Here is a 26460-nt window from a genome sequence, read left to right as displayed (position 1 = left end):
ACTGTGTGTTCGGTATTATGTCCGTCGTGGAGCGAAATTGACCCTGATTAACAAAATTCAGCTCCCGAAGAAACCGGCAGCACTTGGAGCGAAGCAGCAGACATCATGCCAAACGACACGTGGTGAAACCTGAATATGTATCAGAAAGCCGATGAACAAGTTCATTTATCCACCATTACTCCCGTCCTTCAAACAGTAAATTGATATGGTCACTGAAATAACTGAGCTTTATTTGAGCAAGCTACAAACTCTGCCTCAGGGTTCGCAGTCTCAGGCGACAAGTACAGGTGGATTCGTTATATTTGCAGCGCGAAGACAATTTGTGATGACCTGCCAATGGTGAGCTCCCACCAGAGTAGCTCTCCAGAGAATCTGCCTGGACTTCATGCATGAATCTGGTGGAGAACACACTCGTGTTGAAACTACAGTGTTTGCTTCCAGCTACATGCACTCAATTAATCCATCTGCACGAGGCACCTGGAAATGGAAAACCCAAGGCGCGGCTGCTTCCTAACGCAATCACTGGTGGAAGGGCCTCCGCTAAAGGAGACTTTAGAAAGAGAGCCCCGTGAGAGGGTTACTATATTTTGTCCTACTCTTCCATGCTGTTCAGTCGTCTTGAAGAGTTGAGAGGTGGCAGTATGAAAGAATCCATAATAGAGGTTTTTGGGTTAGATCGCGTAAATATATAAATGTATCGTTAAAACCCGCCACCATCCGACACAGCCAACTAGTAAGGGTTGTCACGTTTCTGTTTACGTGACAACCCTTACTAGTTGGCTGTGTCGGGTGGTGGCGGGTTTTAACGACACATATATTTACACGATCTAACCCAAACACCTCTATTATGGATGATATTGGTCGCGAAAGCCTACGTGTTAAGTATGAAAGAACATTGCCCATAGCTTCAAATGCCACGTCAGGAGATTGGATCAGTCGCATATTCATCATCAACAGCAAAATCCAATGCTCACGGACCTCTTTGTAGCTGGAGAGATTGCTGTGGAAGGGCGGCCCGGCCAGACGGCGGCGCACCTCCTGCAGGAACACGTCGTAGTCGTAGGTCCCGTACGCCTTGATGGCAAACAGCAGCACCGGCTCCAGCGCCCGTAGGGCCATGGAGTCCAGGCCTTCAGCCACCACAGACTTCCAGAAGCTATCCTGCCCGAGGGACGGCACCGGTTATCAAGGGCACTTTGAGCTCTGTTCATAGTAAAGGTTTTTTTTTTTTGGGGGGGGGGGGGGGGGGGGTATATCACGTAGAAATAAATGTGTCGTTAAACCCGCCACCACTCGACACAGCCGATTAGTAAAGTTTGTCACGTAAACAAAACCTGACAATTAGTTGCTACTTCAGCACACCGCTGTGTTGGAGAGTAAACCAAGGCCGTAATTATAAAATATATTGGGGGAGACACATCCTCCCCCAATATTCAAATATGCTCAAAATGTCCCCCCCAATATATTGCTATCAAATAGATTTCTGTTTATATAATTGTGGTTATGTTTGTACTTTATTTATCCCGAATCTCTGCCATTACATACAATGAAACAAGAAAAGGTAAAAAAGAAAAAACAGAGCAATGTAATACAAGACACTGTTAGACATTATTGTAAAAAAGTAAATAAAAAGTCCATCATATGTGTTAGTGATTTTTTTATATTTTAGGCAGGAAATGAGTTTTCAGATTTGGATTTTTTTTTCTGGGGGGGACCCCCAAACCCCCTGTAAGATTTGGTCTCCCCCAATGTTGACTCCATGGCTACGGCCTTGGAGCAAACCCACGACATCTACAATTTGAGTACACCTGTGTGCTCAAGTGGTAACTAATTGACACGTTTTGTTGACGTGACAATTTTTACCAATCGGCTGTGTTGGGTGGTGGTACGTTAACGACACATTTCTATTGACGCGATCTAACCCAAATTTGTTTTATTATGAATAATATCAGGCGTGAAAGCCTACGCGTTAGATTGAGCTCTGTTGTTTGGAGTGTCCTGGATGGTGAAAACACTGCAAATTCACAGCTGGGCGTCAGCAGAGCTACTATTGCGTTTGTTTTTTGTTTGTGGTTGTGCTATGCAACTCTCTCCGATGTGTTGTCGTGGTGTGCCGCGTGCAGCTATTTCTTCAGTAACTGAATAGGAAGCTCCCGGCACGTGGAGCTGAAAGTCAAACATCACGCTGAACAACCCTGGGCAGCAACCTAAAAACACATTGGAAAGCTGATCAAGTAGTTGACTACTCCACTCTTCACGGTTCACTCTCACCTCAGTGTGCGTTGCACTTTCAATGCATTTATTTTTTTATTAACTCGTAGATCTACTGAAACCATGTTGATGGAACGTTATAGGTTGACGTGGAATTCAGGAGACCTGGCGTGGATTGTGAGGACTGGAGTAGACACTAACTTTGGTAGCCGAGAGTCCGACAAAAAATAACAGCAAACATGCTGTAAAGGAAACTATAAATACATGCATGTCTGAAAAGTCATGTCTCTATTCTGCAATAAAGAGCACAGCACGCTGGTCCAGGTCATAAATACAGACTCTGTCTGTCTACTATGTGATGCATCCTTCCAATGTGAAATGGAAGAGCAACACGATGGCGAGATGTGAACTACCTTGCCTGGTAAGCAGGAGGCCATGGGTTCGATCCCGACCTTGACGCCTGTATGTTTTTAGTTTGCATGTTCTCCCCGCAGTCGTGTGGACTTTTCTCCGGGTCCTCCGGCTTTTCCCTCCACATCTAGAAACATGCATTTTGAGTATTTGGCTACTAAAAATGTCCACGTGATAAGCCACCACGTTAAGCTACCATTTGTGACCAGGTTGCTTCTGAAAAAGAGCTATATAGCTCAGTGGGACTTACCTGGTAAAATATTAAAAAGTAGTTTATTGTTGTCATAGTAAATGTGACAGTACAACATGAACGAATAGTACGTGGCTGCCACTGGCTCGCTCACCTCAAATTGCTGCACAACGAGGAAGACAAACTTTCCCGTGGTGAGGCCAAGGGCCTGGGCCTCCAGAAGGATCTCCCGTGCCTCATCCGAGCCACACATCAGGATCACGACTGCAGGGTGCACCACACAGCAGCTTATTAGTGTGATAACTAAGTGTGCCCAATGAGGATGGTTTGTGATGCCATGTGGTGATACTAGCCTGTGTGTTTTAGGTCATATATGAAACGTTTGCAGAGTGGTCGAGAAGTTAGTGGTATTTTGGATCCTTAATTTCCGTGTGCTAAACGCAAATGTATGTTAATTTTGCGGAGATGTTGTTTTGAAAAATTAAACATGGTAGAATACCGAGTAGAACGATGTGTTAAATCCTGTTATCAAAACATTTATCCACGTTTATACTTTATACTATACTTTGCGCAAATACAGAATATGTTTTATATCCCCACACCTCCAATTAGCACGGTTCGCTATTGCGGTGTGAAAGAAGTTCAACATTCATACATAATTATATACATTATATTATGTAAAAACTGCGATTCATGCCTCAGTCCCTTATTCACATTTATTTCAAGTAAATATCTGCTATCACAGTGATGTTATTTTTCATTTTCATGGATATAGATTTTTTTTCATATATTTGTGCATTCAGCTTAAGCTTTTCGGGTTATTTTTTTTTAAATACAACCGTTGCAAAAATGTTGCCAACCAAGGTGCCATTCAACCTCATCCTGGGCTGTGGTTTGGGCAGTGATGACTGGCGGCGGGCAGGCTCGCTCACTCACTCCTGGCCTTCCTCGAGACCTCCTGCAGGTTCTGGCGGTGAAGGCGCAGGTTGGACGTGTCGTACTTGATGCGCGCCGTGATGGTGACGGAGCGAGCCAACTCCCGCTCCACGCTCGCCCACAGCTCGTCAATGTTGGCCCACGTGCTGTTCTGAGCCGTGCCACCCAGCATCGCGGCTCGCGTCCACCCAAAGTGGCGCATGGTGGCCTCCAGCATCTGACCCATGCGCTGCAGCGGTGACATGATGCGGACGTACGTGTCGTACACGGTGGTGCGGTCCATGCGCTGGGTCTGGCCCACGAAGCCCAGCATGGGCACGTTCCACTGAGCGGCCAAGAGGCCAGTCACCTGCATGCGCAGAGTAAACCGGTAAGCAATATACCATGCTCGATTCACGCTTGTATCTACTCTCCAGTACATGCTGTGTATTCCTGTAACATGGTTGTAGATTTAGCGTCATGTAGATTTCATTTGTACTTATGTTTTCAAATCAAATTTTATGATAACATGACCTGCAGTATGCATGAGACCTGCAACATGCAATTTCAGTAATGAGATCGTTAACTTACAAAACCTATGGGAAATACACATGACAAATACATAGCATATACGCATTCAACCACCAGTAATGTTTAAGTTTGAAAAATAATAATAATTGGTGCCTCACTTGGAAACATGAACAACTCCATGTGTCAGTTCTAGATTTGAAGCTTTCGTGACTGCAAGGATTCATACTCTTAGTTCTTTCGGTAAAGTCACGTAGGTAAAAAATTAAATTAATAAAAATAAAACAATAAAAAGCACGACGTTTCGGAGACTTGTGTTGCCTCCGAAACGTCGTGATTTTTATTGTTTTATTTTTATTAATTTCATTTTTTACCTACGTGACTTTACCGAAAGAACTAAGAGTATGAATCCATGTGCAAGTGTTGCAGATCTCACCTCGGACGCTTCGGCACAGACGGGTCCCAGGAGCGCGATGATGCCCTGGTCGCGTACCTGCTTTATGAAGGAGTCGAGGGACACCTTGGGATCGCACGCGCAGTCGGCGTACGTGAACGCGAACGTGTGATTGGGCAGGAAGGTGGGGTTGGCGTTGAGGGCGTCGAGGGCAATCTGCAACCCTGCGCCGAGCCGCAGGGCACTGAATGGGTTCGAGAGAGACTGAGGGGCCTGCAGGCCCATGAGGAATCGCTCAGCCAGAGCTCCGAGGCCACCGATCAATAGCATGGTCAGGATTCTCACCCGAGTGGTGGCCATCCCCATGCAGCTATAACTCTGCCTGGATGCTGCACGCGAAGAGACTTGTTTTAAAAGCCTTAACAATTTGCAGTGGTTCACTCACTTCGAGTACATACTGCTGTATATTGCGAAGTTAAGAATAAAGAGGGTATTTGAGATTGTTATTTCTTGTAAACAGTTCAACTGCTGTTTCACAAATTCAATCAACAGCTAATAAAGCAATAGCCCTTGAAAAGTAAGCCTTGGATTAATGCAAACATTCCATCGTATCCATTAGCTTGCAATGACTGGCGTATGACTAAGAAAACAATAAAAGTGGAACTGTCAATTATTTTCACAAAGCAATCCCGACTTTTTTTTCAGAATGGTATAAATTCAGAAAAAAAACAGACAGCAGAGCTACCCATGACATCCGCTTCAGATTAACTGCAGAGGTGAATGTTGCAACGAGACAAGGTTACCTAGGCGCTTGTCACCTCCCGACTGAGGGCGGCACTTTTATACCCAAAATCTGTACTGATAGCGGGTGGCCAGTTCGCCACGGGTGCCGAGGGTGGCATTATGCACATCCCAGATGCACGCGGGAACAGAAGCTGTGTTCTATTGCGCCATCCCTGCGAGAGACAATTGGTGATGATATTTTTTCCACTCCACCCAGGGATGCTGTAATTGGTGTGCACTAGCTAGGGATCACACCTCAGCCTGGTGACTTTCCTCTCACACCCGGCTCAGTAATATCAACACTGCAATGATAACGTTGAATGTCATGTATGTAACACATAACTGTGGAAGGTGGCTCTCAAGTCCATACAGTTAATGAAATGCGTGGGGGGGGTGGTGGGGGGGGGGCATATAAGAAGTGAAATTAAATATATATTTAACAATTCCTGAGAAAAGTTTAAAACATCTTTTTTTCAAACTACACTCGCCTCAGCACGACAAAAATATTAAACGAATTTCCAATTTCCAGTCTGCAATTTCACATCAATTGTCAATTGTCAACTTACATCATACTGTGTCATTGATTCAATGCTTCACCAGTAGTTAGGCATTCTTTTATTGGTTTTGCACTGATTAAATGGATTTTTGCCAGGCATGGCATTTAAGTTGTCCAATGCAGCAGTGCATTATCTCACTCCCTTGCCCAGCAGGACAGGTTGTATGCCCAGCTGTAAACTTCACCATGAAGATATTTTCATTGAAGCAGAAATTTGAAGCCTTCCAATACTGGCTTGGTCAAGTACAGTACTCGGTCAGGCCCTATTGATTATCAAATAGTAAGTAGCCTATATACATAAGGGCCGTCCATAAATGATGTCACGCACCTAGGAGGGGGGGGAGGGGGTCAGACATTTGTGACGATGTGTGACGAGGGGGGGGGGGGGTTTCAGAAATGTGACGTCACATCAATATGCGCAACTTTAAATGAATATAAACACGTTCTACTTAATTAAATATACTTTTAAATAAATGTTTTCTCCTACAACATCAGAGTGCAGCGCCACATTAAATACGCACTACAATGACAATAGTTTAAAGCGATTTGAAGCATGTTTTATTTTGGGGGGGGGGGGGGCAGAACTTTGTGACGTCATATTTGAGGGGGGGTCTGACTTTTTGTGACAGACGCCGTGTGACGATGGGGGGGGGGGGGTCAAAAATCGTCCAAAATCGCGTGACGTCATTTATGGACGGCCCCTACGTATACTTTACTTAAGACACCATGCATTCCAGTACTGCATTTAACATTCAGTAATTATTTGAGTGTCCATTTGAAATAGTTTGTTCCCATGCCAATAACCTACGTCATGTACTTATCTGGGGTTTAAAATATGCCTGAAAGAATTGTGTTGTGACAAGTAAAAATCACTTGAAATATCCATCAGGTTAGATAAATGTACTGCATTAAATGTATGTGCCCTGAATGTGAACGCATTGTGCATAAACGATTACGTGCTAATTAACACAGCAAGCAAAATAATGGCAATGTTGCTTCAAGTGCTGTAGTCCAGCAGAGTAAACATTGCGGAAGGACATTGATGGCTACACCCACACAAGAATTACTATAAACAGTCACGATTACCAAGGAAACTGCATAACCAGAAAAGCAGCATTGAGCCTTCTTTCAGCCAGATACAGATATTCAACCCCTAGGATTGTTTTACAGCTCACGTGAAAGGGTTTCTAAGTAAAGTTGAAGTTAATGTGTGTTTTAGTCTATAGCTCTACATTCTCAGTATAGTGATTCATCAAAAAGGTGTGATTGCCTTTTGCATTGGGCCAACATTACAGGCCTGCCTATCAGCAGAGAGCTCAACCATTTGAATCCTTTATTTTTTGTATTGGAAGCTATTTACAATATATATAATGTACGCCATTATATTTCCTGGAAAGTACTGTTAAATATGTATTTCCACTTCACCAATGACATCAGAAAAAAAGAGGCAGGTCATTTGACCAATTCATGAACTAAATTCGTGAAAAATTGTCCATGTGATATACGGCAGTAAAGTAATATTAATCCCCATGTGAATTCACTGCTGAGTTCGCTGAGCATACTTCACCATACTAGTCAGTGCGTGGCAGTTGAAATTGTAAAGTTTCTTAACTCTTCCACCTCTGTCCACCCAGCAGTATCAATGGGTGAACCAGAGTCGCTCCACAGGTTACGCGTGGTGGGATAAAGTGTGGATATTCACCCCTTTTCCCCAGCTGTCTGACCAGTGTCAAAGAGTAGACCAGATACTCCGATGGAGCTTTCTAGAGCGCCTTCGAATGGAGGCCCTTCCGCTAGCAGTGGCATGATTACAAAAATTATGATTTACATGGCATTGTTTTAACATGAGGGTCGTCAATCAGAATATTCTATTTCATAGGCAGCAACAGCTGAAACGTGTGACAGCGGTAAACGACTGACGACCGTAATTTATTGGCACATAAACTCAAAGTGATGGGTAACATGGCAACCGATTGATTGTCTCACTGCTGGCGCGCCTCGAGATGTACCACATGGGAGGCACGGTATAAATAATAAATGATGTTGATGATACTTGCATGAGATAACATTAAATATTTTGCCCACCAAGCATACGCTACAGGAGTAAAACAACAGCCTCATTATACCTGTAGCAAGATTCACTAATAGGCTGCCCTCGTTTGCAGCTAATTAGTGCTCACACGTTCCTAACCTTTAATTAGGCCACTCCGATCTCTACAATTTTCGCCCACTTTGGTATATGCCCGTGCATCTAAAATGTACTTGGAACAATGTGGATGAGACAAATCTATTCAGAGTCCAAGGTTAGCTTTATTAGGTTGCCTCTGGCTCCACAGGCCTTGCACGAGTGTATGAAAGGTACACACTGCGTATCACACAAGTTACACATGCTTGTGCCTCGGTTTATATTGTTATATATGTATATAATAGAACTTTGTAAATCCACTGCTAAATGAATACTTTTCCACACCGTGTCAGTTATGGGTGTTGTTTGACCATACATCAATCACCACGTTGGTCAGTGTTGGTTTATTTATGAGAAGGGAGTAGGTGAGGGGTGGGGTGGTCCAGAACTGGTTCAGATTCAAGTTGCCCCTTAGCTTTGGCTGAGAATGAAATTCAGTTCGAAACCTTCAAAGTCCCGTATACATAATGCAGTATAGAACACATGATTCTAATTAGCATGATAATTTTGCATATGTTATGACCAACTAATAAGAACTACTGGGAGGAAGACCTGTGCATTGTATGTTGTAATTCGTTGCCTTTGCAACTGCTAGATGAAGGCTTTTTTCCATGCCTTGTCACTTTCCACAATACAATAGTGGTAAAAATGTATTTGCATAAAAGTGTATTGTATTTTACAATATACCTTTACCTAAACATGGGCGATGAAAAGGCTTTCCAGTATACAGTGCTGTTTCACTTTTTCCCCCATAGACATCCACCCTAAACGTTCAGTGCTCGAAATACGAACCTCCTGAGTATGTTTACATGCACGTGACGATGTAAAATTCACATGGACCACAGAAAGACTGACGTTTTTTGTAATTGTCGTTGTTGACTTTTGCTCTTATTTATTTGTATTTTTTAACCAGTGTCCTTGAACACAGTATCATTGGCTTACAGCGAATAAAACAATTCCATTAAATGTACATAATCTGTAGCTTCAATACAGTGGATTTATATAGCACATGAATGCAACCACAAGATGCTGTACGTAAATACTTAAGAGAGGATATTAATTTTAAAGACGGGCAGTCATGGGTAGAAGTAAAAACGCAAGGTCTTGAACCTGGATGGCTAGGGGAATATAATTCCTGCAGCCATCATATAAGAAAGAGCAACTTCCCACTGAGTGAAGGTTGATTGGGAGCTTCGATAGAAATCCTTAGATGCATCCGCAAACTGGCTTTTGAAGAAGAGTACAGTCCTATATTGACTACATTTAGCTGCAGGTTAGATCCAATTCAATATGAGACCATGTCTAGAGAGGACGTAAGAGTGGAGAGTGAGTTTGGGTTCATGCTGTTAATGATAACACAGATATCGGTGCCATCAGCATGAAAATAACGGAGATGATTTTGTCCAGAGAGACAAGATATACTGGAAGAGCAGGGAGTTCAAGGATAGAGACTTATGTGATACCACATCACAGGGGTTTCTGATAATAAGACAGTTAAATGAGATCACTCCAATCCTCATACACCAAGTTTTTAAGCTAAGTGTAAACTTGTCTTAAGATGTACTTTCAATAATGATTAAATGTTATATAACATTCATACAATTGCACCTCAAAACGCTGTAAAATTATAATCTATTAATTATTAATAAGTTTACGGCAAATTTGGTACTACAACCCCATAGAAAGACATTAAGAGAAATATTCTTTAAGTATGGAGCGCAACAAAATACATTTACTAGCCCTTGAGGAAGCCTAATAAAAATAACAAAAGTTGTTTATAGTCCATAATACAAAACCTGTATTATGAATGATATTGGGTCGCGAAAGGCTATGTGTTAAAATGTTGTTTATAGTGTTAACCAAGTCAAACTCTCCGTCTATCACATCAGCCAAGAGCATCAACCCACTGATCGATGCCCCGGAATGCATTCCCAGCTCCTCATGCCAAGATGCCTCCTCTTTTAACATATTTTCGTCTCAGGTTATTTTTCTTCAATTCCTCTCTCATAAAGTTAAGACGTGTGCACCTGGCTTTCCAATCAAATGCATTAGTGCAGTATCTCCCAGTCGAGCAGTGTCAATTTTATACTTTTGTTGAACCATTCAGTCACTGCATCATCCGAGCCAGTGTTGGGCCCTAAAAGCAAGGGTGGTTTTCCAATGGCTATTTGCGGTGCTAGGCCGAAACAGAATCACGTTACGCTGGCCTTACAGAACATCTGAATCTGCCTTGGAGCCAATCTAGTTATGGTAGGGGGGAGAGGTGGCTAATTTTGCATCCACGGTGTGTGACATCAGTCATGTTTCAGTTGTGTCTGACAAAAATTACTCGGAACTCAACCATAGCATCCTACCACGTCATAAACATGCATCTCGAATTGTTTATTGTGTGAAACATCAGCAGCACGGCTCTGCTTCCGCAGTGAAAAAGAAATACCTGACACCTTCTGAGCCGCACCAGGGCTGGCTCAGCACAACCCCCTGTGATGCTTAATTGTTCGGAAGAAAAGAGGTACATGAGGCCTGTTTTTAAATCCTTTATATTAAGTTCGCTTGCTTGCTTGCTTAGGACTGTGCAAATCTTTCGGTCGTTTTTTAACCCACTTCCCGTGATCCAATCGAGCTGACATTTTGCACACAGACTCGTTGTGCGTGACAATGAATTTCCGTGACATTTTTTTCCCAAAATTTTACACTGTTTAAATTTTTTTTTTAAATATTTATTTACCAATTGGTTAATGCTGGCACACAATCATCTGACCCATAGGTGGCAGCCATCTCAAGCCAGAGGACGAGAGGACTCTAGCCGCCCCGATGCCACGCATATAAAGGATTTATAGTGAAAAACTTTGTTTTTACGGGTTAATTTTTGTATGGATTCAAGCTCCAAAGTTTGGTAAATGGTGATGGTGTTTAGCTTATAATCGGTGAACTTTCTAAAGAATACAAAGCATATGTTCGAAACACCGGCACTTATTTGGTGAAGCAAGTACCATTCGAGTGTGTAGAGGGCATTTGAAACAATCCCATTGGTTAACAGTTGGTAATTAATAAAGCAGTGCATTCAATTGTAACAAGTACAAATTGGCACGGACAACGAGAGAAAACAAATTAAAGGCTATGCCCAATGCGATTTCCAAAAAAGGTTACAACACTTGTGTAACACATTTATAATAATTTGTGCAGCATTGGTGCTGCAAATGATTAGTTTTCTGTTTCACCCTCGGGTGTAACATGCCACAACCTCATGTTCCAACCAATGTCAATATGATTTACTTGTGGGAAATTTAACAGCCATTCAACATGTATGTTCTTCTCCACGTCTTTTTGTAATTCAATCATTGTCAAACCAGCTGATTTGGAGTTGATTTGGTCTTTAACAGGCTCACAAGACATACGACATTATTTGGTCATGGAATAAATAAGTGTCCTCTTCTTACCAAGTAAATCATCACTTTCGACATATATCCTGCTACCACCATGGTTGATTAAATCAGAGTTGCACCGCAGAGATGGAGCGTTGAATTCAAGTCTTGTACAGTTGCTAGGTGGATTGTTGCTTTCTAGGGCCATTAGATGGCAATAGGTTGAGGAGGGCTTCACCTGGCACCGGATAAAATGTGGCTGATACTGATGACAAAGGAATAAATGTTCAACCGTTTCACAGACAGTTTGCAAGTGTGATTTAGAACTCTTCCATACAAGACAAAAATAAAGAGTATGTGAAAACAAATGTGGTTGTAAAATACGTGATAGTATATGACTAGAGTACTCAGGTATTTTTGTAACAGACACCAATTAGAATGTATGATTTTATAAAAAAAAAATGTAGACGCTTAAATTTCCACCCAATTTGGGGTGTTCAAGTAGCATTTAAAACCAATGATATCTGCAAAGCTTGCCAGGCCCCACTTCCCACAAAACTCAACCTACTTTTTAATGCTTGCAAATCCATCATAAATCCGTCATGTCCATCTTTTGCAAAGACATAAATGTATTGTCATTCCTGTTTAACACGTAGGTTTTCACGACCAATATCATCCATAATAGAGGTTTTTGGGTTAGATCGCGTAAATATATAAATGTGTCATTAAAACCCGCCACCACCCGACACAGCTAACTAGTAAGGGTTGTCACGTAAACAGAACGTGCCAATTCGTCACTAGTACAGCACTAACCGGTGTGTTTGAGAGCCAAGCCCCAACATTTACAAACTGAGTCCGACGTTTCGCCAGTAATTACAACAGCCAGATTTGTGGAGAAGTCTTACGAAATGCTGTGGCTTGGCTCTCCAACACACCGGTGTGCTGTACTAGTGACGAATTGGTATGTTCTTTTAACGTGACAACCCTTACGAGTTAGCTGTGTCAGGTGGTGGCGGGTTTTAAAGACACATTTATATATTTACACGACCTAACCCAAAAACCTCTATTATGGATTGTCCTTCCTGTTTGCAAGACTTCTCAGATTGTGATGTCCCCAATATTCTTGCCTTCAGTATAGGGTACCATTATGATTATCTAATGGTTTTTACGTGTGATTTGAAACACGTGTCGTTATATCTCCGAAAATAACTTTTCTATGATTAGATTTGTGTGCCTAGGGAAGCCTCACTGAGACTCTAACCTAATTTCAGGAGGGTTATGTGAAGTCAGTTGTAAGTTACGATTGCCATGTACGTCTCAAGTAACTTGTGAACTATTTTTAAAATGTAGCAAATTTCGACTGTTATGCAATCACACATGACCGACTCTTTTTTTTTTCTTTCAAATAAAGTCATGAGATCTTTAACGTCCAGTTCATGGCAAAGCAGATGGCGCATTTTCTTATGGTTAATACACTCACGGTATCAACCAGGGCGGCAGTGGGATTTAACTGTGAACCTCTGCTGTAGCAAGCAGCAAACGTGCTGCCACTGGCCCATGTCAACGATTATATTGTTTTGCCTTTATACATTTACACATGATAAGCCACTTTTGTTGAGCTATCATTTGTGGCCAGTTCGCTTCTGAAAAATAATAGCTCAGTGGGCTTTACATGCCTGGTCAGATAAAAACAATAGTTGAGTTTTATTTGTATATTTTATATGATTTGTTTAACTTTTCTCTACTTTGCACTCCTATGTTTGTTTTGTTTGTTGTTGTAACATTGACCCACCCCTATTGGACACCTGTGAAAAAGAGCTTGACATCTCATCGGATTCCTCCAGTATACATATCTGATTCTGCCATTACGGATTGACTTCTAATGGCAAATTTGCTACATTCATATAGGGAAAAGGGAACATGCAATTTGTTAAATATATCTGCAATTAATTGGATCTCTGTGGGCTCATGAAGGTCGACCTTAAATTGTGACATGAACATGAAGCTTAGGTAAATCATGTCAGCACTGCCATGGCAACACAGCACTTGCGTTAATCTTATATAGCAGTGACATCGTCATGATGCCATTAAAACTCCATAAGGGCTCAATGGACATAACCCTCAAGTAATGTATTCCTCATTAATGACCCTTCAAACTCAGGTCAGAGTCAGGGGGACACACCATCGGTGCATATCTACAACTATGGGTCTCGTTCTCGTTTCAGTTCTCTTTTAAGAATTTAAGTTATGTTTCTTTTGTATGTGATCAATTTCTGCTGGTTGCACCATGCCGATGTACCATCCGTGCCATTTAGAATATGACAAAGCAAAATTGTTTGTGCATTTTCTTGGTTCTTTCGGTAAAGTCACCTAGAATGGAAATAATAAAAATAAAACATAATAAAATAATTCTCACGTTTCGGCCACAACGCAAGCAGCCGTCCTCAGGTGGAGAACAGGCCTGTCGAGAAGACAGAGTCTGAATGACAATTATTTTATTATGTTTTATTTTTATTATTTTATTATTTCCATTCTACGTGACTTTATCGAAAGAACCAAGAAGATGAATCCCTGCAGTCACGAAAGCTTTAAATCGAAATTTGTTTGTGCATTGTTTTGTTCGCGGTTTTTTATTTTTATGTAACCAGGCTCCCATCGAGAATGCACATTTATTGCCCATATATTTTTACCTATGCTAAAATAACCTAACCTCTCACGAATTCCAATTAAAAGCCAACGCTGCCCAGTGTGTAAAACTATAAAACTACAAATCCAAATTTTGGCGCCAAATTAGGAACGGCGCGCGACTGCCCCGAACGCGGGGTGGGGGGGGGCCGGCGACCAATCAGAGCGCGGGCAGACCCTCCCCCTCCCCACTTCCCCCCCACCCCCGCTTTCTCGCCCCCCCCCCCCTCCTGGCCCACAGGATTGGGCGTGGTGGCACATTCCGCGCGTGCATTAACCCCCTCGTTGACCAATGACAACGCGAAGCTGCGGGTGGGCGTGGCTAAGTGGGCGGGCGCGGGGGGGGGGAACTCAACCGTGTCACCCTCAGGCGGTGAGAGGAGGGAGGGAGGGGTGGGGGTAGCGAGGGGTGGAGGGGGGGGGTCTTGTTTTTTTTTAGTAACCAATCAGAGACGAGGGATACGATAGGGGGCGGGGCGAACCCGGCGCTAAGAGGGGTAGCGCAGAGAGGCGTCGGCACCGCCACGAGCACGCGTTGTGAGGTACTGTACTCGCCAATGTAGCTGCTGCTGCACCACCACCATCGATTTATTGCAACATTAAACGTGACACGTGCATGGTTAATACTTTATACGAGCGTGTATGTGTGTGCCGGTCTGCGCGTGTGAGAGTGCGGCGGTGCAGATTGATTTAGCCGTCTTAAATATTTTTTTCGGGCAGTGGCGCCAATGTTGAAAGAGGGCTTTCTGTGCCACGTGCAAAGATGCAAGTTTGTGTATTGGCCATGTGCTTAGAAAGAGCTGGGGGGATGTGTGTGTGTGTGTGTGCTTAGGGTTTTGAGAGTTACCGAAGGGTTTTTAGCGAACAAGTTGAGACGGGTTTTGCATTGAAAAGAGTTTTTGTTATGAGCCATTGTTTGGTCAATGATGGCCAACGCTGTTGCTTCTGAGTGCCATGTGTGAATTCGTTTCACTGGTGCTCTGCAACATAGCTGAAGTTGCAGTAGCCAGCTACGTTGTGAATTATTCCATGTAAGTTAACTTTTGAGATGCTAAGAATGTTTTGTTAGAGGCAGCTATAATCAATTGCGTGGTTCCCCGGCCCACACTTGGACATGTTACTCAATTCATCAAAGTGCACGTCCAAGTCTCGTGGGCCAAGATACAGGCCACCTGATCACTACGACAAGTTTCCACTAGTGAATTTACTAACTCTTTTAAAACATCAGTATTTGCAGACAATACCACGTTTCATGTAGCTTTCACATATGCCATTTGTAGTGTTTATGGTCACTTTAATAACGTAATATTGTTGAAAAAATTGTTAACTTGACCCATCATGTGCACACATCCCAAACGACATCTGTATCCAAGGGCATGTTTGTATAGCCAGACCTGCAGTTACAGTACTTGCAACCTTGGCTATGCATTTTCAGGTGTTGACGTTCCCATTATGGCAGAAAGTTTGCACGTTTTGGAAGTTGTGAGTTGATGTTGCTCACACTGCTCATGATGGAGGTAATACTGGATGGAGTGTATACATGATTAGTCTGGCATTTGGTTCCATACGTTCATGAGCCTCTCAAAAGCTGCATTTCATCATTGTCTGAAGTTCAATATGAGTTATTTGGGCTTAAGACATCTTTGTTAAGGTATTTTTGAGCTTGCACGTTAATACCCAGATTTCCAATGTAATGTTTGCATGTTTGTTTGCTTTGATATGTAATGCGTGTGTGTTTGCCTTGGTCACATAGCCCAACAAGCGTACAATTTGTCCAAGTTGTGTTTATAAAGCACAGACTCAATGTCACATGACCACAGGAATGGGGGTGAAGGCTTGTGTTTATGGGTACACGTATATTTGAGTACATGTTTCAGTAATTGTTACGTCTGGTTGCAGGCTTGGAGTGTTTCGGGGAAAATTTATGGTCATTGTTACGTGAATTCTAGCTGCTACTTGTCCAACTTTTGATGAAAATACCTGTGTTCATTTTCACACTTTTGTGTTTTACTTAGACGTCACTTAAACTTTGCAAATCCCTTTTGCATTTAATGTGTTTTTGTTCCCAAGGTTGTCTGTCAAGGCGATGTCTACCGTGAAACGTAGGCGGCGTAATGTTTTAAACAATACTGTAGAAGTTGGATGGGGGAAAGGGCAACTTCTGATACAAGCACGCCTGGAACTTACTCCTATGGGGTGTGCTTTTATCGGGCTTCTGCTGTACTGCAAGTTCCGCACTCCACCAGTTTGATTTTGTTAGACAACTGTGATGGTCGTTTCAGGTGGTGGAGTGCTGGGAGAAAGGCCACAAAGCCCATACATGCAAGTGTTTTAACTGAAGTACATGCAAGGTTTTTATAGTGCTTGCACGCTCCAGTTTCAGCAGTCCCTTCAGTGAGCTGTTATAACGGATAGCCGCGTAAATAAGTTAACTGTCAGGAATTTAATGAAACCACCAATTGACGGGTTATGCTATTTTAAGAATATGGTTACAAGTAGAAAGTATTTTTGTTTAATCCTGTAAAAGCCCATCTGTCAAGAAAACTTCGAAGTGTAGTTCCTCACTGATGGAAAAAGTTTAAATATCGACTTGTATGACTTTGCTTGTTATACTGTATATATTATTATTCATGAGTAATTTGTCCAGGATGAGCAAGCATTATTGGGGTTTGTAGTGTGGCAGAGAAGCCAACTTAGGCCAAGTTTTATTTAGTAAGCATTGTCTCTTGTTATTGCTAATTAGAGGTGACCTGACAACTGCCCACCTAGACTGGCTCCACAAGCCACTCCACAGTATTATATCTGACACGTGGGGTCACCCAAAGCGCGGGGCCCCCCAAAGCGCGGGGCCCGGGGCGGTCACTTTGATTCGCTGTACCCTAGGGACGGCTCTGACTGATATAGGGTAAGTGAAAGTCAGGTTCCGTTTTCGTATTGTGTTATCTTAACATCTAAACACAAACATTACATTAGCTCTGTAACAATGAATGAAGCTCAAAAAAGCGGTGTGCTGTAAATAGCTTTTCATCTGAACTCCTGAACTGGGATTACTGAAGTTCAAATGGTTTCGAATGCTAGTTCGTGCCACTAGGCTGCTTTAAATGTTATATAATTTTGTACTTATTATTTGACAACTTTGCACAAGTATTTTACGATGCATTGTGGAATGTGGTGTATGTTATTTTCCATTACAAACAGTAATAAAAGAATACAGTGCTATAAATATTTATCATTTTGCTGGGACCAAGGTTCCAGGGTGTATGCTTGGCATTACATTTAGAGACAAAGGAGAACGTGTATTGGAGAACATATACACCTGCTTAAGAGCTCGTATTGACTTAAACGTAAGTGGGTTTGGGCTGTCCATGCCCCTACAAGAGATGATGGTTGTTGGTCAAGAAGAGTGATGATGGAATGACAACCAACGGGGAGGGTGTGGACTCAAATGTTGTATGTCCACTATGAAGATAAAGTGATGAAATCGGCTTGCTGGGTGGAGCTGCGAGGTGGATTATTACATCACAACAATCGGGAAGAGTGGGGGTTGGGGGCTCGTGGAGGCATACATCCAGCAGTAGATTATTCGTTTTTTTTGCCGCAGAAGATGTCACAGGCGTATGATGTGACATTGTGAGATGACTTCGCATGCATTTAACTTGTGATAGCATTGCCTTGGACAAAAAAATACTTTATTTATCGCCGAGTGCATTTATCGGTGAGTTTTGGGCAACATTTTATATACATTTCCCCAGTATTCAAAAGGGTAAGTCCTCGATAGTAATGCTTTATAATAAAGTTAATTTCATATTGGATCAAGAGTTGTCGTGCCTCCCTCGGTAAAAAAAATATGGCCCCATTTGCAAATTTGAAAAGTTTTGACTTCTACGTTTGTTTAGACACAACAGTGCCCACTTCCCTTAATTAGCCATGGTGAAGTGTTTGTATTTTTCGATTTAAATTTCGTGACTGCAGGGATTCATCTTCTTGGTTCTTTACGTAGAAGGGAAATAATAATTTAATTCCAGGGACCTTGCTTTGGATATTTTCGGTAACAGTTATCTTGTCAAATCATCTGATTTGGTGACATTCGGTAGCAGCTTGCCAAATTGACACAACCACTCACACAGGGGTCAGCAGACAGGTTTTTAAGGTTTATTTTTAGACCTCTTAAATCCTTCTCCCAAATCCAGTGGTGGGCTAGGAGGCGGGGCTGGTGTTGGCTTACACTTCATGATGCCTTGAATTGGGGCAAAGGTGACCCACAGCCTCGGGAAAGAGTGGAGGTGGGAGGGCAACTGGGAGAATGCGAATTACTTGTGAGCAACAATAAAAAAAGTCGTAGTTGACTTACCACTGGAGCGTCTTGAGTTGCGGTGTTGCAAGACTGTGTTCTGTGTGTGTGTGAACATTTTGCTTGCTTGCAAATGGCCTCGGGTTGTAATGTATATAAAAAAAGCCTTCAGTAAGCCAACATGAGTAGAATTATAGGAAATATAGATCATGACTTTTTCACCCAAAACTCAGTTGAGTGGGTTATTAGTGTATACTGGTGTCTAGTAAAAAAAAACAGGTTTAACGTTCAAACTCTTTTTTTAGTTTATTACACTGCCATGCAAATACAGGGTAATTAACAATTTAATATCCTTGGTAATTATACGGTTTGCAAATCAAATGTTTACATTTTCCGATGTAAGCAACAACTTCCCGTTCTTTTATATAACTTGACCTAACCACACATTTCAAAGCTGTAAGAAAACCATTTTTTGATGAGCTCCAATCTGCAGGTGGTAAATAATTGATGATCTGCACACTGCACGATGCCCCCTGAAGGTCACCACAGTTTGTTGGATGCTGGGTACGCTCAGAATAATCTGGAGTTTTGCCCCCTATAGATAGCTGACCTCTCCGGCTATCTGTCCAAGCTCCACCAAAGGATAATGGATGCCCCAGCATTGGCACGTCTCTTGGAAAAGAGACTGCATTTTAGATTCATTTTGTTAAACGACCGTTGTATACTTGGAATGGGAAGCAGCTGTTAATGTGTGAAGAGACATGCGAAAGGAAAATGCGTGCTTCTCATTAAGCACTGTGAGTTGATTAGAAGGTGCTGTGATGCTGACTATTGGTGTGGCACATTGCATACGTATGATGTTTCTAAGGGATGAAACAAAGATCCTCCTTATAGCCTTAGCAGACTGTTGGGGCAAGTGCTTATTAGCGAGCACCTATTAAGGCCGGAACAGTACACGAGGGGGTGGGTGGCCAGCACCACGCCCGACCGCCTTTGTCTCCCTACTACTAATTTGAGGCCGAGTCGACCTAGGAGAGGCCCAGGATCGGTTCGGGTAATAGTCACTGGTGTTGGCCGTGAGCGGCAATTGAACCTGGGACTCCGGGTTTTTACCGCATGTACACGGTGTGCTGTGACTCGTTTTATCGGTTGGCTTGAACTTTTCCCCTTTGTCAAAGTTTGCGCTCAAAAATGTAAGCGATTCGTTTTTACATCGTATAAAATTACAGTGCTCACCGCTATAACTCTGGATTTGGCAAAGGAACGCCAACCTTGAAAATGGGTTAAAGGTGGTCACGTGTACATTTTAAACGTTAGTTGAAACTTTTTAAAAGTTACGCATGAGCAACCAATCCAAAAACTTATACTTGACGATGTATATATTTTATCAAAATGAATGGGTTTAAAAGCAGCTTAGTTTCTCTCAATTAACCACAAAGTGTTTTTCTGTATTGCATAGCCCAAGTGTTTAATTGTTACCTTTACTGTAAATTGTTTTGCAATTATTATCCCTATTTCAGATTGAAACTTGTACATTCTAAAAGTACAGTAATACATATTACTCGAAACACACCAGACACAAGGTATTTAAAAGTAATATTATTAATGATTAACTTTCCACATTTTGGAATTGAATCCTGGAATGCCGACATGAATAGCACCATGACCTTAATGATAGTGAATACCGTAGAGTAAGTACTACTTAACGGCTGTCTACCCTCGCAAGGGTTTTTCCGCAACACTTGTTTCAGAGGTGTTGTCGACAAGCTTGACACCAATGTAGGCTGGTTTTTTTAAATATATTGCAAAATATTTGTTTCTTGCTGCTGCCTTTTTAACTTTCTCTTCAAGCCGTTAAGAAGTTGAGCTTTTGACATCGCATTTAAATCGCTGCAAGTCCTATGTACAAGTTGGCAGCTGAACTTTGGATGGTGTGATAAAAAGATATATCTATGATCTCGCTAATCTGTCTTAACTTTGCTGCACGTAGTTTATATTGATTCATCTGTGACTGCTGAACAACGTGACCTTCATGACCTTTCTTTACCTCTTCACCTTTGACTTACTTTTGGTTTCCCAACTGGTAGATGTGCATATACTCGTTTAGTAAATTTGGCTGTTCATTTGGAGCTAATTCTATCATTCTTCTTATAGCTACTTTCCTGGTGAACTTTGGGTTTATTATCTTGATATTTATTATGCTTATTGCGCTTCCATGTTGTACAGTACTTTTCCTTGCACATAATTTAACCTTTGACACATTTTTTACGATCGTAATGGACACTTGCCTGGTTATGAACTTTAATGTTTTATAACATGTGTTTATAATATCGAATCTGTACTATTGAGCGTGGAGCAAAGCCAGCTACGGTGAGATGGGGTCATATGCTAAGGATGCCGAAGAAAGACTCCCCCGGGAAACGTTCGAAGGATGTCCTCCAGGCATTAGGAACCAGAGACCGGGTGATGCGCCTGGCCGAAGAGAGACCACCGATCTGGGAGCCACGGTTGATGCCACTGGCAGAGAACAGGATGGAAGGCCTTGATGGAGTTGCTGCCCCCGCGACCCGATTTCGGTTCGGAAAAGCAGGCCTATATTGATTGATTTGCTATAACATGTGTAGCGCCATGATAATTGTTTTATTAATCGTGTTAGATACTATAAATGCATAGGTGCTCATGTGAAAAAAAAACACTTCATGGGTGTGCACAACAAATTGTAACAGAACTATGTGGAGATTATTGGCAAATAAGCAAGAAAATAAACCGGTGTTCCTAGTTTAAAACGGGTTTTGTGTGTGAAATTGCTTTCGTCTCCACCCCCTTCTGCACATCACCCTTACAAATAAGTGCTCTTACAGTGGAGAGAGAAATCTAATGCTCAACTCCGTTCTCGATCTAGACCACGTTTTTATTGGTAGGAACCTCGTGGTTACACCAGCCCACAGGGGGGGTTATTGTGTCCGTCAGTCGTGCAGGGAGGGGCTGGGTGGGGAGGGTGGGGAGGTAGGGAGGGGATGGTTGGGAGGGGCTGGGTGGTGAGGGGCTGGGTGGGGAGGGGTGGGGTGGGGCTGGGTGGGGAGGGGCTGGTCACCCCGTGGTGCCCTTATAAAACTCAACGTTTAACCTACTCACGCTGGCTTGTGCCCGCCCTCACAGTCGGGCATATTTGCGGAATACACCACGCCGCCGTTGACCCTGGCCATTGACCGAGCAACCCAACGTTCCTACCAGCTCCCTCCGCAGGAATGTGTTTCCACCATCAGCTGCATGGTCACATCTAGCCCAAATGGCCTGCTAAGAGCGGAAGCTCCAAGACGTAAAGATACAAAAGTTATATTGAGATGAAAGTGAGTTCAACAATAAAGAGACTGCCGTGTGATGTAATAACATCTTTCCATATGACGTGTAATGTGGCGTTTCCTGCCATCACACGGTAATTGTTCACGTCCTCCCAGAAAATATATCCAAACCCTGGCTTAGACAGTGCCATGAGATATGTTCGGTTAACTCGTGTGGGTTCATTACTACTTGCACGTCAGGAATCTCCAGAGCTTACAATGACTTCAAGTTAAAAACATGTTTTATGTTAAATTGGGTACCATCCCTGTAAGAACCCAACTTAAAAATCCTGGCTATGACCCCAGCAAATCCCTTCACCATCTCACAGTTCTCTTATCCCTGGCACTACACACATCACATCGTTTCTTTCAAGGCAAAAGGCCATAGTCTATCAAGGGGTTGTGTTATTTGTATGTTGTGCACATTTTTTTGCAAGGTTTGAAAAACACATTTCTGCTCTGTTAAGCTTTTGAACTTTGATTTGTGGGTTAAGGTCTCTGTGCCCTTGTGGATATCTACACTTGGCCGCATACTGCTGCGATGCTTACTGTGCTTGTCAATGGGTTGTCATGTTTGTTCACGGTGTTCAATTCGTTTCGTTTCAGAAATCCAATACCACATATTATAGGTTTAAACAACTTAATTCTAACTAAGGTACGGGTAAATCAGGTACCACATTCAACCGCAGTGCATTGTGTGCAATTTTGCACCAACAGTACGAAAGGTAAACCCTTTAATGCCTGTGTCATTCATAAGTCTGTAACACTGGGATTTCTTAAGACACTATTATGCTCTGAACACACAAATCCTTTACAGTATTAGCATAATAATAGGGGTCCCCCCTTTTTTCTGGCAACAAAACTGAAACCTTTTTACAAGGAATAATGTGTAAATTAACCAAATACTTGTGGTCAAAATGCAAAAAAAAAACACTGATAATATATGCATTGTCTTTGAAACTGATTGGTCCACACCAAAGACGGCTTTCTTTTGAGCCTCGTCTCAATTGGTGCTAGACCAGAGGATGCCAAAAGGTGTACAGCTCAAAGACAATGCACTATCAAAGTAATGAGGGCTCGGGTAAGCATCTACATCATTAGACCTCCATTGCCAGTACCAACATATAATAATAGGGTTCATATTCAACATTGTCTTGTGCAAAATTGCATTGTTTATCCCTGTAGTATTTGAAAACAAAAATATAATAGTATATTTAAGCCAGGAGTTTGTCTAATTTACCAAGTGCAGCCTTCTCTTATACTGCTTTCCTTCAATGCAAGAATTTGCACTTTGCTCACCCCTAAATTTTCATGTGATCCTAGTGTGAGCTGCCTTGGACTAATGCCCCCAACCAGCTTCACTGAGCAAAACAGCTGTGTGTCGTATACATTATACTTGCAAAAACAACTCGACCTTGCTCCCATGACCCCTGGTTTAATAAAACTCGTTGCTTAAATTAACATTATGTTAGCTTCGGGGGGGGGGGGGATATTTCAATGTATGACAAAAAAAAAATTTTGGTTGATTTCCAACTTAAAATCGTTTTATTGAAATAACATAACAGAAGTGGTATTTTTTCATACAGTTCTGTAATTCCTTGCAAAGTTACAATTCCAGATGGTGTGCAATTGTCTAAGTCTTTGAATTACAAATGTTTATTTTTAATGCAATATTATTGTGCAAGGTAACAACTGTTCTCGCTTGAATTTATCACCTTTATAACTGTCAAATTGGAGGCACTGAATCTAAGCTGCATGTGTACGAGTTATATCTGCAATGCAAGCAGTGCATAGCAGGAATGTGACCATTGCAACTTATTTTTCCATGCTCAAAGAAAACTCCATTGAGGCAGATGGTAATGGTGAATATGTATGTACGTTCACCTCTGCACTGCATGCAGGTGTTGCTTATTTTAATTATTGTTTAAGCCTTGATGGTGAGGGTATGCTGAGCGTTTAATTTGGTAGAGGACGTTTGACCGTGCGCCCAGCACTATGTTTAGCTTTAAGTTACGTACGGAATCTCTAGTCGGCTGTGTGATGGTCTTATGACTTTGTTCCATTGGCTGCATTCTGTGTGAAAGGTAAGTGAGGCTGGTATTGAGGGGGTGGGGGCCGTCTGACTGGAGTAAGAATAACTTTAGGCTGCAGCACAGGGACGGATTGCCGGTTTGCACCTGCAATTCAATGCCCTAAATGACCTTTGTTTCTGTCTGCCCATTGGCATTCTGGGGTAAAGGCCACACAGAGAGCCACCCCATAGCGCAGGGGTCTGCAACCTGTGGCTCCGGAGCCGCATGCGGCTCTTTAAGGACTGCTTCGTGACGTTATTTATTATCGAAAGAAATGGCTTGTTAGTTTGATTCTCGACCCCTGCCATAGAGTAACCTGTAGCTGCAAAAGGGCACGTTCATTTGAAATATTTAACATTGCAGTGTGGCAATTGTGCTGATCTGGCCTGACAATTGATTGCCAGGATTTGAAAAGGCTCTTTGTTAATATTCATGGGTTGAGGTGAAAGGTTCCTCTGGTTCATTAGGGTTCTCGTATCCGGGACATTGCTACATTTAGATTGGTTTTGTTTATATGTTGAAATTGAAGTGTTTGGTTTCTCTCAGAGTTGGTCAACAGATGACTGTTGGATAGAGTTTTATTGGATGTCTGCCTCATGGTTGTATTTGAAAAGAAAATTTCGTGCTCCTGAATTTTATGTTGGAACTGAAGCTGCCAATAGTTAAAACTTTTTTTATTATGCAACTATTTTTTTAAATGGTTACCTTCTCTCTGACTTTGAATAAATTGACTCGTCGCATTTGTTTTGGTCATGTTTAAATGGCCAACAAGATTCCGTATATCGGCTGTGGGTATCGCAGGATATTTTTTGTTTATTCTTTTGTTTATTAAAACCAGCACATTATACCACGTTCAACATTAATTGCAGTCGAATTGTGTTTCAGATTTAGCATGCGATCTTATGCTGAACCCTCACCTTCCAATGCAATAACCAACGTTCTGCAAGTGCAGCCGTAATCAACATTTGCAATATGAATTGTGGTAGAAAGGGCATTTTGTGCGCTGTGCTTTACAACATTATATAAAAACAACTAATACACAACTGTTGACTTTGGCAAAGATGCACCGATTGCTTTTTTGTTCTCTGAAAATGGGCGAATGTGCACATTGTGATTATAAAACTGAAATTAACAAAAAATAAATGAAATTGCTTCATCCTACAGTTCACTTTTTTTTCTCAAAAAATTACACTCAATTCTTGAAATGTCTTAGTTTGCGCATAAGGGTGGTGCTCATCCTGCCCCTGTTCAAGTCGAGGCTCAAAGTCGTTCCTACTGCCTGTCTAAAATAAATTACCACTGTAACCACATTTATCTGTGTCACTGGAACCCCAAATTAATTATATTTCTATTTTTCACCGACAAGATGAGTAACCCAGAAATGATTCGTGCCATTATGTACTTTACACACAGTATGATGCACCCCAGCAGCCACGGCGGATAATAGTGTCTACCGTAATTGGGCTCATGTTGAATGATAGCCAGTGCGCGAGTCCTGACTGCAGGAAACGATTGCGCCCAACTGCTTACCAGAATATTTATTCGTAGTGGAGGAATACGATGAACTATAAAGCTCTTTTTCACAGATGTCGAGTTGGTGGATAAGAACATTACAACAACAAACAATGCAAAAACACGATATTAGTGCAAAGTATACGAAAGGCAAACAAATCGCCCAAAAAATATACAAATGAAATTAAACCATCCCCATCCTACCAGGAAAAGCCCACTCGGGTATTAACTTATTTTTCAGAAGCGACCTGGTCATAATTTATATCTCAACAAAGTGGCTTATCACGTGGAAAATGTATAGCAAAATAATTTAAATAATTTCAATGTTCCGTGTGTACCGCAGGCAAGATGCAGTCTGCTCAGGAGGTGCTGAAGACGTTGCGGGTGCCCGAGCTGGATGAGGTGCGTCAGTACGTGCGCTCGCTGCCGGCGCCGGCGCTCATGGGGCTGGGCGCGCTGGGCACCATGACGGCTTACTGGCTCGCCACGCGACCCCGCGCTCTGTCCGCACCCTGTGACCTCTCAAAGCAGTCTCTACCCGTCAAGGTGAGGTCACCTCCTGCTTCTTACGATTTTTTTTTACCTTCTCCCTCCCACCCCGCCACCCTCCCCTTTTCACAACTTATTTCAATTGTGCTACCGGTGTCGTGTTGTGAAAAGGAAGAATTCATTCCGAAATCTCCACAGTGCAGCTTGCCCCCATGTGTCCAGAACAGGTGGGGGGAAATGTTTTTTTAGGGCTTCTCTTAAAAAGTGATTTGAAGTGGCCTTTTTATTATTTTCACAGTTGTGAGAGGGACCCTCCTGCAAGCTCTACTATGAGATTGCTGCATGACGGTCAGACTAATATGCATAATTCTCAGAGCTGAAATGTCGCCAACTTAAGCACAAAACCAAATTTGATATCATTTTTTGCGCAGTCACTGGTGACCAGATTTAAACCATCAACTCTATTAACACTAGAGAAACCACATTTAATCGTGGGAAGCTGCCCATATTTTAACATATGATCTCAGCAGTG

General features: G+C 42.3%; 2 protein-coding genes across 6 annotated transcripts in view; one reads left to right on the top strand and one right to left on the bottom strand.

Annotated features, from left to right (window-relative positions):
* The window catches only part of LOC133350607 (guanylate cyclase 2G-like), a 31443-nt gene extending 25995 nt beyond the window's left edge, over positions 1 to 5448 (bottom strand). For 3 of the 5 annotated variants that reach the window (XM_061565131.1, XM_061565133.1, XM_061565132.1), the window contains exons 1-4: positions 4692 to 5448; positions 3749 to 4097; positions 2967 to 3076; positions 979 to 1161 (exon numbers count right to left, since the gene is read on the bottom strand). In XM_061565131.1, the coding sequence (XP_061421115.1) occupies positions 979 to 1161; positions 2967 to 3076; positions 3749 to 4097; positions 4692 to 5015 (966 nt within the window). In that variant the 5' untranslated portion in view covers positions 5016 to 5448. Of the gene's footprint in view, positions 1 to 978; positions 1162 to 2966; positions 3077 to 3748; positions 4098 to 4691 lie in introns of those variants that run through there. The other 2 variants (XM_061565135.1, XM_061565136.1) reach the window with 2 other exon arrangements.
* A 9275-nt stretch (positions 5449 to 14723) lies between these two features.
* Positions 14724 to 26460, top strand: part of LOC133350606 (long-chain-fatty-acid--CoA ligase 1-like) — a 40658-nt gene continuing 28921 nt past the window's right edge. Inside the window, exons 1-2 of the mRNA XM_061565130.1 lie at positions 14724 to 14765; positions 25783 to 25985. Coding sequence (XP_061421114.1) covers positions 25788 to 25985 — 198 coding nt within the window. The 5' untranslated portion in view covers positions 14724 to 14765; positions 25783 to 25787. The remainder of the gene's footprint in view (positions 14766 to 25782; positions 25986 to 26460) is intronic.

The sequence above is a fragment of the Lethenteron reissneri genome, chromosome 34 (assembly GCF_015708825.2).
Source record: "Lethenteron reissneri isolate LAM-NWPU_2019-01 chromosome 34, ASM1570882v1, whole genome shotgun sequence".
Taxonomy (NCBI): domain Eukaryota; kingdom Metazoa; phylum Chordata; class Hyperoartia; order Petromyzontiformes; family Petromyzontidae; genus Lethenteron; species Lethenteron reissneri.
Note: the sequence above shows the minus strand (reverse complement) of the source record. Positions and strands in the feature narration are given on the sequence as shown.